The sequence below is a fragment of the Monodelphis domestica genome, chromosome 3 (assembly GCF_027887165.1).
Source record: "Monodelphis domestica isolate mMonDom1 chromosome 3, mMonDom1.pri, whole genome shotgun sequence".
In the NCBI taxonomy this organism is placed as follows: Eukaryota; Metazoa; Chordata; class Mammalia; order Didelphimorphia; family Didelphidae; genus Monodelphis; species Monodelphis domestica.
Genome location: NC_077229.1, coordinates 261,126,881 through 261,143,294, shown reverse-complemented (window position 1 = coordinate 261,143,294; position 16,414 = coordinate 261,126,881). Strand labels below are relative to the sequence as shown.

The 16,414-nt window shown below is 35.1% G+C and overlaps 1 protein-coding gene across 10 annotated transcripts in view; it reads left to right on the top strand.

The window, feature by feature from the left end:
• Positions 1 to 16,414, top strand: part of PTPRM (protein tyrosine phosphatase receptor type M) — a 1,053,679-nt gene that overhangs the window by 815,889 nt on the left and 221,376 nt on the right. For 4 of the 10 annotated variants that reach the window (XM_056820784.1, XM_056820785.1, XM_007487703.3 and 1 more), the window contains 4 exons: positions 1,730 to 1,881; positions 8,524 to 8,598; positions 8,824 to 8,850; positions 14,079 to 14,266. In XM_056820784.1, coding sequence (XP_056676762.1) covers positions 1,730 to 1,881; positions 8,524 to 8,598; positions 8,824 to 8,850; positions 14,079 to 14,266 — 442 coding nt within the window. The remainder of the gene's footprint in view (positions 1 to 1,729; positions 1,882 to 8,523; positions 8,599 to 8,823; positions 8,851 to 14,078; positions 14,267 to 16,414) is intronic. The other 6 variants (XM_016432808.2, XM_056820786.1, XM_007487704.3 and 3 more) reach the window with 2 other exon arrangements.

The following is a 16,414-nucleotide window of genomic DNA, read 5'->3' as shown; positions in this document are numbered from 1 at the left end:
ATTGATTAAAAATTCTTCATGGATAGCCATACAGGTTATCAGAATTTGACCAGATTTTCTAAATAATTGAGTACATGGCTAATTCCACAGCCTAGTTGTATCTTTTGTATGTTTCTCTACAGAGAGCAAAGCGATTACAAGTTGCCACATATATAAACTCTTTCTTGGAGGTCTAACATCTTGGAAATTTGTCTGGCCTGCTTTGTGGACATCACTAATAGTGGCCAAATGTTTAATTGACATTTGGAGTAGTGTGCTGATACCATATTGTCTCTCTCTTCAGATAATGTACAAAGCCAATTGTAAACTATAATCATCAAGTGTAAATTGTTATTATGATTATACAGTTGCTTTCCTGCATTTTTTTTTTGGTCACAAGTCTTGTAAGTCACTGTTTCATTTGCTCAATTTCATGAAAATTGTAGTCTATTTCAGCAGAGAGTTTCTTGAGGCTTTGCAGTCTTGCACTTGAGGTTTTTTGGTGTGGCTTTTAGAGTATTTTTTGTTCTTTAGAGTTTGTGCTGTGACTTTTAGTGTGCTCTATATAGCAATAGTTTTGGACAAATTTGAGGGATTTTATAAATATATTATTAATATTTGTTATGGAATCCAACTTGGTGTTATAAGCAGCATGTATTTAAGTAGTAAACGAGGGCATCATTTTCAGTTTATAGTAGTGTTGGTCTTTAAAAATTGTGTCTGTATTGAGCATATAAAATAAAATTTCATCATATATAATACATATCACATTTACATGTGTAAATGTACACATATGTATAAATAATATTATAGAGTACCTAGCATTAGTGCTTGTACATGGGGAGGAAGAGAAAGGAGTAAACATTTATTAAGTGCCTATTATGTATCAAGCATTGTTCTAAGACCTTTATGGATATTATCTCACTTGCCACATAATTGTCACTTAATAAATATTTGTTAAATTGTATATTGTCAAATTGTTTTCTATTCATATGATCTCTTATTGATAAACACACCTAAATTATATTTGAAATTTAGATGACTATTCCCATTTTTTCATTCAAACAGCATTTATTAATCAGTCATATATTTGACAATTGCCAAGTACTCTGTGAGGCACTGAGGATTCAAGTACAGTGAATGAAACAGTTCCTGCTTGCAGGGAGCTTACATTTTAATGGGAGAAACAACAATTACATATTAGATATACAAATATACACACTTAATACTTACACATTATATATGTGTATATGGTATATATAATACAAAGTTAATATAATATACACACAATAGTTTAATATAAGGTAGCTTCAGGGGGAGGGCAGTAGCAATCAAGTAGCATCTAGAAATGATTCATTCAGAAGATGGTTCTTGAGCTGTGTTTTAAAGGAAGAGAGAGGGATGCTGTGAGGCAAAGAAAGGAGGGAGTACATTCCAGGCATGAGAGACAATCAGTGCAGAGCCACCAAGAAATATAATAATCACTAGTAATAGCTTTCATTTTCATAACACTTTGAAATTTACAAATCACTTTGAGCATGTTTTCCCACCTGAGATGTAATTATGCAGATGAGGAGCAGAGAGAAGGCTGTATCTCAGAATGCAAGACCTGCAGTCTTGCCCAATGAGTGTATAGCACTGTTTGAGTGCCTACTATGTGCCAGGCACAGTAATCACTATGAGATATGCAAAGGTTAATCAGATCCATCTTGCAAAAACTAATACGTGTATTTGAACTTTGTTTTCTAAGGAAACTGGCCAAGAAACGAAAGGAGACAATGAGCAGCACTCGACAGGAGATGACCGTCATGGTGAATTCAATGGATAAAAGCTATGCTGAGCAAGGAACCAACTGTGATGAGGCTTTTTCTTTCATGGACACACACAATTTGAATGGCAGATGTAAGTTCAGAAGTGTTTGCTTCAATCATTTCTCTTTATTTTTTGAGGATCAAAAGTTGAGGGGGAGGGCTTAAAAAATTCACCAAAAACTTCCCCCTTGCTTACTTAATTCAATGATTTACTTCAGTCCTTCTGGACACTCCCCCAACTCCCAAGGTTGTAGAACAGTGTTCCTAATATAGAGAAGTCAGCCCAAAGAAGCCCCCTCAGTAGCAATAACAGTAAGATTTTTCAATCTTTTTAACCACAAAGAAGGAATCTTATTGTAAGAAATTCTTGCTCACTATTTTTTGGTCACAATTCTCTTTTATACTGATGTGTTATATAGATAAAGTATTCTAGAAATAATTTACTACAGGGTAGTAACAACTAAATTGTTTTCTTTGTCCAACAGGTTCTAGAATATTTATAAGAAACAATGAGCTTGTTTGTTTGAAGAATAAACAATAACTTTTTTAAATAATTAATTTAGGCAGCTAGATGGTGCAGTGGATAGAGTTTTGAGGCTGGAGTCAGAAAGATTCATCTTTCTGAATTCATATCTGGCCTCACATACTTACTAGCTCTGTGACCCTGGGCAAATCATTTAACTCCATTTGCCTCAGTTTTCTCATCTATAAAATGAGCTGGAGAAGGAAATGGCAAAACACTCCAGTATCTTTTCAAAGAAAATCCCAAATGGAGTCAGAGTGACATGACTGAAGAATTACTGAACAATAGTTAATTACAGTCTTTTCCTCCAATATTAGGCAGACTTTAGTTGTATTACAAAGAAATAGGTACATAAGAAGATTCTACTTCTGTTTCTCTCTCTCTCTCTCTCTCTCTCTCTCTCTCTCTCTCTCTCTCTCTCTCTCTCTCTCTCTCTCTCCTTAATTCATCGTACTAATGAGGGAAATTTTGTTAAAGTCTGTTTCTGACATAGACTAGTTGACTTTCCCCCTACATTGCAATATAGTCTTTGCTAGCCATGTTGAGAATGCATGCTAATGATCACAAAGGGAACTAGCACGGAGAAACTGGATAAATTTGCACAAATCCACTGGTTTCCTTAAAAAAAATTGGTTGTGGAAGAATGCTGTCATTTGGGGGTACAAAGGTGCAAAGGAAAGCATGTGACCCTCTCCTTTGTTCTTAAACGTAACAATTCTGATAGTGTGTACGTTGTTTAAAAAGATGGCTGCAAAGTTCAGACTTCAGAGTATGCATGTAATCTGTCCCCTGGGCAACAACCATCCCTCGCAAATTCTGTTGTTCTTATAGCCCTATTTGGCTGACCTGAATCAGTGTCTTCAAGAAACACTGTCCCTCTTCTCTGTTCTCTGCATGTTTCCTGCCACACCACACAGAGGGCACAACACAATAGTCAGCCTGCTCTTGCTTCTCAGAAATATATGTTTGTATTGTACCATTTACCATTCTGCTTCATACAGTTTTCTGCCTCACCCCAGCTACACTTAGCACAATTTAGCTTGCCATATAGGGACCATTTCAGTATGTCACTGTCACTGATCTTTCATGAATGCTTAATGGAGCTCAGTTCTGGTGGGCATTTCTTAGGTGTCAATGGAAAGATTATCATAAAATGATTCCATTATGGTTATCTCTGCCCTTCTGTTGAAGGTTGTTTACTGTATGGACAACACTAATGATAACCACATTTTGCCACTGACAACCTGTTTTTGCCCCTAATTCACAGTGCCAGAGTAGGCAGTTTAGTCTACTTGAAAATACACTGGGATAGGAGTCAAAAAACCTGAATTTAAGGATTTAGTTTATATCCAGGTACTACTACTTATTAATCCCTGTCACCATGGACAAGTGATTTGACCTCCTTTCCTCATGCATAAAATATATGAATTGGTCTGCACTCTCTAAGGTCTCTTCCAACTCTAAACTGCTGAGACTCCAGATTATCAACTTCAAGCATTTATTATGTATCTACAGTGTCCTGCGTTCAAAAGTGGCCTCACCTCTCTCTTCCTAACTTCCTAACTATGTGACCCTGTGCAAGTCACTTAACTCCCATTCCTTAGCCTTTACCACTCTTCTGTCTTTAAACCAATACTGGTACTGAATCTAAGACAGAAGGTAAGGCTTTTTTTAAAGCATCTACTATATGTCAGGGTCTTAGGATACAGAGACAAAAATTAGTCTCTGCCCTCAAGAAGCTTACATCCTATTGAGACACTATATGTATGTATATATATATATGTATATATATATATGTGTGTGTGTGTGTGTATATATGTACAAATATATATGTACAAAATATAGATAGTAGCCAATGTTTTGAAATAGAATATACTTACCTGACAAAATAGAAATTATCTTCTTACATGTTCTGCCCATTAGAGAAATTGAACTTCAGTGTTCTGGAGAAGGGAGGCATTGTTGTTATTGTTTGATTTTTTCCCTTACATATTATATTTTTAAGGATAACATAATAACCTTTAGGAGAATTAACCAACATTACAAATCAGATTTTGTATTCTTAGTCATAGTTGGCATTTTCTTACTCTCAGTAGAAAAGTATATAATTAGAATTTGCTCTCCAGGAACTCTCTTTCCCAGCTTCCCATGTTCCTTCTCACATTGCATGGTAACGTAGAAAGGATATTGTAGGGAGGATATTTGGAATACTTTTACTAAAGTTTCACTTTGCAAGAACACAGGATGATTTTCCAAAATGACTTTTTTCTGATAAAAATTCTCACAAATAAATGTATTTAGAGTAACTCACCCAAATAGCAGGAATATACATCAAGTTCCAGAGCTTTTGATGTTTGAACAATGAGGGAGATGTATCTCTGGACAAGAATTCTAATTTAGCATTTACCTTTTTAAAGTGAGTATATTTATGGCAAGCTAGAATTTTTCATGAGCAGCAGAATTCCCATGAAGACTACATTAGCTTTCCTGACTGACCTGCCATTGAGTCTCTATTCATCCTGCCCATCAATAAAACCAATAGTAAAAATAAGGCAATGTTCTTTCATTTCTCTCCTCCCATTACTTTGAACACTGAATTGGCCACATCAAAGTCTGTCTATTAGGATTGACCCTCGTGCTGAAACTTTATCACAGTACTCTCTTAAAGCTTTTATCATAACAAAAAAAGCAGTTTCTGGGGGAGGAAAATTACCTCCGAAGGGGTTTAGTTGACCAGCAGGCTGCAGGCACAATTCAACTCAACAGGCATGTTTTTAAGCATCCATTACAAGAAAGACATTAAAAACAGTATAAGGATGAATGTGTGTGGAATCTTTACATGATGGAGTACTCTGAGAAATAAAGTAGCTATAGGGAATCAAAGACAGGGAAGACTTTTTAATTTGTAGGTGAGGTAAAAAGAAATAAAGTCCCAGGACATTGAAATAAACATCAAAATATTTATGAGGGAGCAAAATGTGTCTTCCACCTATCCAGATTTTATTGCCTGTTGCAAGCCATTATGAAATGGGATAAAACAGAGCATATAAAGGAGAGATAAGAGTGGTATTTGGGTATTTGTGAAATGAAGACAGTGAGAAAACATGATATAGGGAAGTGAGGACTCCCTCTTTATTCTGATGCCCTAGATTCAAATCCCAACTCTAATGCAACATGTGTGACCTGGGACAGGTGCTTTTGCCTTTCTATGCCTCAGTTTCTTCATCTCTAAAATAAGAGGATGGAACTATCTATCTATTGTAGCTCTAGATTAGTTGTCCTATAATAAAATTAATGTTTTATTTGGCTTTTGCAGATGACAAAATGAGCATAATTATCTTATAATACAAATATTTATTAACTTATGTAATAAATATTTGCAAGTAATATGGCAAATGGCTTGACTAAAATCACTTGAATTATTGCTGCCCTAGGTTGATTTATAGGTGCACTCCACCTTGTTGTGCCTTTTTTAGTCAGCCTTAGTTAAGCAGCTTAATGAGCAAGCAGACCTCTAAAGTAAATCCTTTGGAATGGACGTTTTATGCTCAGCAAAAATCTTCTCATTCATTCCTCTTAACATAAAAACATGGCAAGTAAGTAGTTCAGTGGATTGAGTACTGGACCTGAAGTCAGAAAGACAATTCTTTGGCAGATCAAATATGAACTCAGACACTCACTAGCTGGGCAACCCTGGGAAAGCCATGTAAACCTGTTTGCCTTAGTTTTCTCATTTGTAAATAAAATGGAAAAGGAAGTGGTAAACCAAACTAATATTGATGCCAAAAAAAAAGAGTCGGACATAACTGAAAAATGACTGAATAACCACAATAATTGTAATGCTTTTCTATTTTAGGGGGAAATGTTAAACAATTATCTATTTCAAATATTTGTTTACAAATAATCCTCTAAGATAGATTTAAGACCATGAGGTAGGAAAAAAGAACAGTGAACTAAGAGAATCAAGAAACCTGAGTTCTAATCTCTGCTTAGTCACTAGTTATCTGTATGGATTTAAATAAAATTCACACAAAAGAATGTGGCATTTATTTAAGGAACTTTAAGGTTTGCATAGTAATGTAATATATGTGAATGGTGTTGTAGACCTCTGAATTAAATTCTATAAATACCTACCATTTTACTGTATAGAATTTTTCTAGGGATAAGGCTTATTCATGGATGTGAAATACTTCTGTAAATATAGGGCACTTAGTACCATGCAAAGAATACATATTAAAAACCAGACACTGAAAATCCCTGCTAGAAACATACAAATATTAGATTTAAAGCTGCAAGGGTCCTGTGAGGTCATCTAGTCCTACCCCTTCACTTTACAGATGGGAAAACTAAAGTTTGTAACAGAGGTAAAAGAAACTTACTCAAAGTCACACAAATAGTAAAATGGCAAAAAACATATTTATCCAATCCCTAGCTCAGTACCATCTACTTACTGCATCAGATAATTGGAGAGATGGCCGATAAACATGTCATCAGTATAAATGTAGAGCCATTGTTAGAATAAGTTAAATGGGGGGCAACTGGGTGGCTGAGTGGATTGAGAGCCAGGCTTAGAGATGGGAGGTCCTAGGTTCAAATCTGGCCTCAGATACTTCCCAGCTGTGTGACCCTGGGCAAGTCACTTAACCACCATTGCCTAGCCCTTACCACTCCTCTGCCTTGGAACCAATACACAGCATTGATTCCAAGATGGAAGGTAAGGGTTTAAGTAAAAAGAATAAGTTAAGTGCTTAATATTCAATCAGTATAATTCCTTAAATCTATTCTAACCTTTTCCCCCTATGTACCAGAATGAAAAGTGTAGGGAAGAGAGTCAAACTTCAAAGTAAATCAAAAGTCTACTTTAAAATAGAATGTAACAATTGTAAATGGAAAAGAATATATTTGAAAATTATAATGAGTTAGATTGGAGATGGTTGGTGTTGCATCATTGTGATTATCCCTGAAAGGAGATTCACTGAAAGGTTATCATCTAGGAAAGATATCTTTTAAAATGGATGAGATAGTATTGTCAACAATCAAACAAAAAAACCCCAACTGGATGTAGTGTTTCTAGACAAGAGTATCTCTGTGGCTCTAGAAATATACATATAATTTTTTACATATTTAAGTAACAGTTCTACTATAGCCTTTTCATTAGGGGTTATTGGAGTGCTCAGGGAGGACTAATACCTCTGGTACAAGGGTTTGATAAGACAAATTTTCTTGGCTGCTCATCCACCTTTGATGTCCACCTTTCACTCAACTCTTACCTATGGCTTTAGGAAACTGTAGCTGCACACTAATAAATGGGAGAGTAGGGATTTAGCTGAGTGTCAGAGAGATGAGTGAATAGATTTACCAGTGGAAGAAAGAAACTTTCTTTTTGTGAAATTAAATTATTCCAGCTGTAAAGCACTCCGTGGTAAAAACATATACAGATTAAAACTTGACAAGACTGTTTTAGCTAAAGGTGGTTAGAAAGGTTGAAGGCAAACAGTAGTTCTACTTCCTTGAAGATTAGAGGAAAGATTTTAGAAGATATTAAAGGGTAGGAGGCTAAATTAATAAATATTTGGAAATAAATCAGTGAGGATGACTTATTTTGCAGCCAAATAACATAATTTTATATATTAAATCAGAATTCTAGAGCTGGTAAGGACTTTAGATATTTTCCACCTTCCTACCCTGTTTTATAATGAGGAAACCAAGGACAATATTTGTGTCTTTTTCAAGTAATAGCATTCCTATTGAATAGTTTCTTTTAAATTTTCATTTTTTAAAATCTCTATTTCTCAAAAAGCATATGCAGATATTTATTCCTCATAGAGAAGCAACTTTATGAGTCAGAAAACAGAAATATACCAGGTGAAGCTGGAAGTCATGACAAAGGTCAAAAGAAAGACTTTCTTGAGACAAAACTGGTTTTTGATTAAAATTTCTTTTAAGTGATAAATGTACCACCTCTGAAGTACAGGGTTTTTTCCTTCAAAGACAAATAGGAATTTCTCATGCCAGAGACCAGGCCAGTTCTTGATACAATGACAATAACAGTAATTGCTACATAGACTTTTGGCAGATCACTGAGTTGTTGCTGACATCAGCGATCTGAACCAGGATTGAGCCCTCAGAATCCTCCCCTCCAAGTGGCCTCCAATTTTCCCATGCAGTGACCTCTCTGCTGTCAATGACTAGATTTTCTTTTCTTTACAGCTGTATCTTCACCATCATCTTTTACAATGAAAACTAATACACTGAGCACCACAGTGCCTAATTCCTATTACCCAGGTAACTGATTTTTTTTCATTGTTTCATCTCTTCAAAACCCCTTAGCAATCAGAACCAATCAGTGCTCACTTTACTATATTCACAGTGCTTTAGGAGCTTAATAATATGTTTGACATGTTGTAACCAGATGCTTTCTAGGGGGACATGGGGGAACTTTTCATCAATCATTTACTGTTCTTTCTCTTTTTACCTTTTCTGCATTGACCTGCTTATGATGTATGACAGATCCATTTGTGCCAACTGCAATTTTAGGTGAGAACATTTCCCTTTATCAAAGTTTATTGCAGGAATAATTTGGAAAGTCAGCGCCCACTTTCTAAGAGACTGGCATTTTTATTCTGTGTGATGCAATGATTGGGCACAGGATATGGGGGATGGAAATAATAAAAAGAAAGTTTTCAAAACATTCTCCCTCAAGAAGGAAGGTTGCCTGCATGTGTGCTGGGGACAATGCCAAGACTTTTGCTGTTACATTTGAGTCAGACAGCACACTTCCAGGAGACTCCTTACTGTAGGTATCTGAGATGCTACCCATAGATTTGAGCATGCAGAAAGAATACAGTGTCTCCCAAACTAGCCATGTTAGGTGTCTGAGAGCTGTATTTTGCCCAATATGATAATTATGTAAGTGAAAATAGTCTCTGATTATTTTCATTTATTTATATATATATGTATATATTATGGACTTCAATTTTGAAAATAGCTTTTTTCTAATTATGCCAAATGAAATACAGAAAAATAAAATTATCAAAATGAAATTTGGCCACCTACCAGATCTTGGTGAGGCTCACAATACCAACAATTTTCTGTTGTGTCTGCAATATACTCAAATTTCAAAGGAGCTGATATTTTGAACAGCGAAATGACAAGATGTCACTTTGCAATCAGATGATATATTATTTGTCAGATGTCACTGGAAATAAAATAAGGCGTTAGCCCAGTGGGGCACAAAACATTTAAAGTATGAAATGTTTCTAGTACAGGGGGGTGGAGGTTGGGGGTAATGTCCCATATGTCCAATATGAGAAGGGTGAAGAGAGATGGCATTACCTGGCTATGATAACAAAATGAGCATGAGCTGCTATTGCATTTGAGACGGATAAGTAACCAGAGTGTATCATGGCTTGTGTTCTCTCTCTATTACTAACCATACCGAAAAGGAGCACAACAAAAACGGCATCAAGGTATATAACAATTCATTGTAGCCAGAGTTCCATCCTCAATTTTTCCAACTTCTTCCTAATTCTCTTTTACAAAGGTTTATATCTTTGCAACTGTCAATTTTCTCCTCTTGTGCTTCACTTTTCTCTCTTCATGATTTTGTAATAGTCTTAATTTTTTTTCTATGCTGTTGTGTGAGCTTAAGCCAATGTGTTGCCAAAGTAAGACAAAGTCGGGGCAGCCACATAGGAAAGGGCAGAAGACTCAGAACTTGTGCTGCTGATTTCCTGTGCTGGGATGGAGGCTAATGGTGCCTCTCCTTTATTTTAACGCCACCTTGATAACAAAGAAATGCATTATTTCTTTACTTACATGAGTGGGGGACAAGTTAATCATAGCTACCATAACAATGTAATCTGCATGCAAATGACATCTGCAGAATCTTTTGACAGGCTGAGATTTGAGATTTCTTTGTGTGCTATAGCATTCATTTAGCAGCTTGTCTGGTAGATATTCTGACCTTGGAGGAGCTATGAGTGAGTGGGGAGGGCTAAGCCACACATTGTCAAAAGGAAGAAAATATTCAGATTTCAGGACAAGATTACCATAAACTTATTAAATCAATTTCAAGTAGTTGACCTTTTTTGGTAGTTACTACTTCGTAATTACTAAACCCTGATGATTTTTTAATAAAAAAAAAAAAAGTGTATCAGTCTTCTTCATGATTAAATAATTACCTTAAAAGATAATTTTGGTAGTTTTAAAGTATACAGGTTGAAGACTAACTCTGATGAACTGATAAATATTGGTGATTATATATAGCATCAATAGATGTCCAAGTAACTAATGACAATGCTTTGGAATTATATTTCTTTAAATTGATCATATTCTGCTGATAAAAATCTTTATGTCTCATAGTAGGCATTAGTTAAATCAACACATGATTCTATTCTCCCAACTCTCCCACTCCTCATTCTTGTGAGACCAAACACTTCAATAATTTGTCTGCAATGATTATTTTTAGGGCATTTTTTGGGTTGGTGATAATAGCTTCTTTTTTTTAATATAGAGAAGCAGAACTTTTTCACATGCCCAGAATGATTTAAACATTCAGGGCCCTCCTCAGTCATTCATTCGCATGTGCCAGCATTCCCAGATAATTTAAGTTCGGCTAATTGTCTTATTTTTTTTAAGTCAACATATGCTAAAATACATTTTTGAAAAAATACGATATACTGGGAAACATAACATTGATGGCAAATCCTATCACCTTTGCATTCTTGAGGCTTTTTTTTAAATAGGAAAGAGAATTTTGAATTTCCATCAAATAAAATAGATATTTGTCTGAGTATCTCTCAGAACTTGAAAATAATGGGCACATTCAGTAGTGTCAAAATGAGCATCTTTGGTTTTCTGACAGGGCACATTTAAAGTTTTTTATATCATAATTTTGATAGACCTTTAATCTTATTTTTAACCTAATGGGGAAAATATAAATATCCATTCTACTAGTATTATCAGTCTTAAAATCTCTTAACACATCTGTGCATCCACATTTTTTTTCTGAATCACATCATTATGTTAGATCATATTTATCACTTAATCTTGAGACTTCAAATTCTAGGTAGAAGCTTTGGGCTATTTCCAGCCCCCCTAAGTCTTATTATATGGCAGTGCTATGAATCTTTTTCACATATTAAGATACAATCAAGTTAGGCTCATGAAATCATATATTTAGAGGTAGAAGGGATTGAGAGATTATCTAGTCTAAACACCTCTCACTTCCCCCTACCCAATTTTATAGATAAAGAAACTGAGGCCAAGAATTGTTAACTAACTTGGCTATGGTCACAGAGGTGAAATTAGAACCTAACTCTAAACCCAGTACTCTTTCTACTGTACCATGAAGGTTCTGTGAAAAAAAAAATAAGATTTAAGTAGTATTTTAAATAGATAATTATTATAAATTTTTGAGCACACAATTTAAATTTAAAACTATTGGTGCACAAACCTGATAGTTCCTTATGGGGAATATATTTATTTATTAACATTCTCTTTATTCTTAGGTGCTAAGGTAGATTTTATTTTTAAAGTTTAAATCCTTCCTACAGTGATAACAAGACAATCTTTATGTATTGGCAGGTCATTTCATACATATTACACTGGGTAGCTCTAATTACGATGGTTTAAAACTCATGAATCTGAGCAGAATTTAGTACAAGAATGGCCAGCTCTTGCATCATAACCTACCCTGCTGGAAACTGGAGAATGGTTAGGTTGCTGATTTTGTCCCCACTGACTGGTCCAAATCATTTAAAGGAAGCTTATAAGGTCATCCCACAACAGAGCATATATTAATAATGTACATCCCAAAGGATACAAAGCTGAGAGAATGAGAGAGGCACAGAGGGGAAAACTCATTACCAATGTTCCATTTATTATCATCCCAAGGAAAGAATGTGCTGCATCTCAGCCCAGCTGATTTAGCATTCTAACTGGGGCTCCCATACCCCAGTTTGTAAGACAAGTTTCAACAGTAAACAAATCTGATAGGAAAATTGTTCAGGTGTAATTGTGACTGCTCTGACATATGAAAAGAAGCTGTCAAATTTTAGTGAATCCAAAAGGAAATCATAAAAACAACTTAGTACACTTTTATTTTGTCTTTTGTGTCTTTAGCCACCTTGTAGTGATCCAGGTGCCATTTCAGCAACAACAACATAGCAAATGTGTACCACCTCTCATGCCATACATCCCAAGGTGCTTTGCAATGTACATAGATTTTAAATTCCAAACAAGAATAAATAAAATTAGTATTTTTAAATGGGATAGTCTTTGAAGTCAAACTGAACATTCCATCAGTAATCTGATTTTTTTTTAAATCTTGTGCATTAGATATATAGATATTAAATACTTTCACATTTTTCCTAAAATTAGCTCTAGTTCTAATGTTTGTATTCTAAGAGTTAAGTTAATTTTGTGGTAAATTTTGATGATTTGATTCGTTAATAAAGATTAAAATACCCTCACTATGTAATATGATTAGTTCATGTAGTAAGTTGACCTTTAGAAACTGAATTTCTTAAAATCTTAGTATCAGGAAACTTTTTCCCATGCAAAAGATTTTTTAAAATAGCTAGTATTTCTGCAGCTAATGAAACTAATTTTTTAACACTTATTTATTAAAACTATGGCCTCTTTAGGCTTTTTTGGACCAAATTGTAGCACAATTTGGTGGATTTGGCCCAAGTGATTCACTGAAAAAATGTATAAAGTAAGAATTAACCTGATTTGGTCATTATTTGGTTCGGGGGGGGGGGGGGGGTTGAAAGCAAGTAGGTAGCTATTTTCACTTCCCTTTTACTCTGAAGTGCTTCTGCTAAACATCTCCATCCTAACCTGATGGAAAAAGCTGGGCTTGGCCCTTTGATTAAATTATTTATGAATAGAAGCCTAAATTGTGAAGTTAAAGTTCAAAATAAAATCTGCCTGTAATGATTCATGTAGTACTTACTGTTGCTTATGCCCTGTTTCCTTTTTCTCCTCCTTTTTTTTCTCCTGATATGTATCTTCTTAAAAGTGCCAATAAATGGTAAGTTCCCCATCTGCCCCTTTGAAAAGGTGTGGAGGGAGTGGGAATGTGTATATTACCTAGGGATTTTTTTTACAAACCCAGCTGGTTCTGTTTTGTGTTGGCTTGCATGCGGTCATTTAACATTTCACATGTGATATGGCCCATGACTAGAGCATGCCAAGTGACCAGTCAGGTGACCCCTTGTCATCTTCCCTCTTGTGTGTGTGTGTGTGTGTATGTTTTCAATGTTTTGTATCAAATCCACACATTCATTGTAGTCCTGGCTTTAAAAACCATAAACCATTCTGTGCACTTTTATTTTGCTCACAAGGCCATCTGTAAGGAATTCATTTTGTAATGAAGAAGAGTCAACTAATCTCAGAAGGAAACAAGTCCTATTTTATATCAAGGGGACTTGATGAAGTTTCAAGATGAAACTTCGGTTTGATTTAGCACACTGTGGCTGAGGGGCTTAATAACTCTCCTTGTCAATTAGCATTTGGAAAGCAATATATGGTTTGGACTGGCTTGCAAAGCATAGATTACTTGCCTCATTCCAATCAGTCTTGCTGAGCCCATTAAGACTTTCTGGTCATTTTACTTTTCTTCCTTGCCAAGCCATCACAAGAGGGTATTGCAGTCATAGATTTAGGTGATGTCAACTATCAGTCTCTTAACCGACAGTATGATCCAAACTTAGCTCATCAATGGTTCCTTGTTTATTCTGTGCCGTTCTTTTTTCTAGATGAAACCCATACGATGGCCAGTGACACAAGCAGCTTGGTCCAGTCCCACACTTATAAGAAGCGAGAGAACGCAGATGTGCCCTACCAGACAGGACAACTTCATCCAGCCATCCGAGTGGCAGACTTATTACAGCACATCACCCAAATGAAATGTGCAGAAGGTTATGGCTTCAAGGAGGAGTATGAGGTGAGCACAAACTCATCAAAAGAGCCCATTTCACAGACCTTCTGGGAAATAGGTTTTCGTATTTTCCACTTAAGTTATAAGAAAACAAAATAGATCCCTCAAGAATAGCAGCCAGTCAGTAAGAAAAGCACAGGATGTTGAGGTGATTACACTTCAGTTTAAAGGTCTTGAATGTCTCAAAGTTGTTAAAATTTAAATATGAAGTGAATGCCTGTTTTAATTTTTTGTTTAATCTACATAAAGTGCAATGAAATTTGAAATGTTTAACCCACTAGGTCCACTCTGATTTCATTTTCTTTTTTCTGGCATTCTGATAAATGAAGTTTGGAACCCCAAGGTATTTTATAGCAATCATCCAAAAGAGAGAAATAAAATGTCTTCTTAAAAACTAAACCTCGTGATTAATAAGTCATATTAAAAATTCTGTCCAATGTCAGAGTCTAGGACAATGGCTATAGTCCTGCCAGCATGAACCACTGGTTATTGCCATTGTCCTCTTGTGTAGAAATCTTTCAGTGTTATTTCCCCCAAAAGCTGACAGCAGCAAGACAAAACAATGTTTTTACTTTTCTCACAGACCTTGTTAGAAGCTAGAATGTCAGAAAGCCATTCAAGAATCAGAGACATCATTGTTTTCAAGAAATTTGTTAGAAAAATCATAACAACACTTCCCTGGCCTGCTTTTTCTACGCATGAATATCTGGACTTTTTGATGATTAGAAGGTCATTTTTCCTGATAAAGTAGATTCTGTTATCAAACTTGGTAAAGTAGTGAGTTTATGCACTTAAAAGAAAAGCAGAAGTTTAGGTATTGGTTTTTCCTAAGAACTCAGAAAGAATAATGTTGAACTTGGGGTCAGGAAACCGGAGTTCAAACCCTTCTGAAACTTATTAGCTCTGTGACCCTGAGCAACTCATTTAACTTCTCATAGCCTCTGGTTTTTTCATCCTTAAAATGGGAATAATAATAGCATCTATTTCATGGGGTTGTTGTAAAGATTAAAAGTAATAATGCATATAAAGTGCTTTGCAAAACTTAAAAGCACTATGTGCTTCTAGCTCTTATTATTAATGATACATTAGGATGCTAAACTGTTCTATGGTTTGGGCAAATCTTGTTAGAAGCAAATATTTTCCATCTGTTTCAAGTAGTTGCAAACTCCTAAGAAATGATAAATTTGCTTACTTCTTCCACTTAAGATTAAATAACAGTAGCCCAGGTTTATGCCCCAGACACTTCTGTGAGGGCATCATGAATTGAGCTCTTTTTCCTAGCCTCAGTCACCAGAGATTCATTACAACACAACAATCAAAAGTAGAGATGCTTGCCATATCACTGATGTGTCTATGAGAAATAAGAATACTTTTTTTGGTCCAAAACAATAGAAGAGGAAACTGAATCTCCTGCTTTTCTTTCTAAAGGGAAATCTTAACAGGGCCATCTAGTAAGGCTGTAAACACATAGGAACTGTTGTATGTTCCTCGTGCTTTGAGTGTGAGCTAACGAGACATCTTTTAGGGAACAAGCCTAGGATTCTTGGATTTCATTTTAAAAATTTAACTGACAAGACATAGGAACTGACTTTCTTTGAATATCATTTCCTTCCTTACACTTTAGAGGACAAACTTAATCGGATTAAGGAAAAAATTGAAAAGATTAAGGTACGTAGGAATTACACACAGGCATCTCACATGAATTTGCCCCAACCAAAAATCATTTCATAATAGTATATTAAATAGTATAGTAACCTTGTGGTAACACTCTTGAACTTGTTCATTTTTGACACTGTTTCTATAAAATTAATCTCTCTATATAACTATATTCTGTGTGATAACTACTTAAGAACTTCAGTCAGGATATCAGTATGTAAAAATAGAGTAAAATAAATTCTCAGTTAGATGATCTGAATGAGATTTCTGATTTTTAGATACAAACTCATGTGATAATAAGCTTATTTTAAGTAGATGATAATTCATTTAAAGTTATTGTATTTAGTCAGTTATAATAAATTAAAAGAAAATGAATATTATAAGAGTTGGACCAGAACAAATGCTTCATTTCACATCACTAACTCTATAATCATATTTAAAGACTTCATAACTTGGTCACTTTCCATCTTTCCAGGCTTTTCCTGCTTTACAATCCCT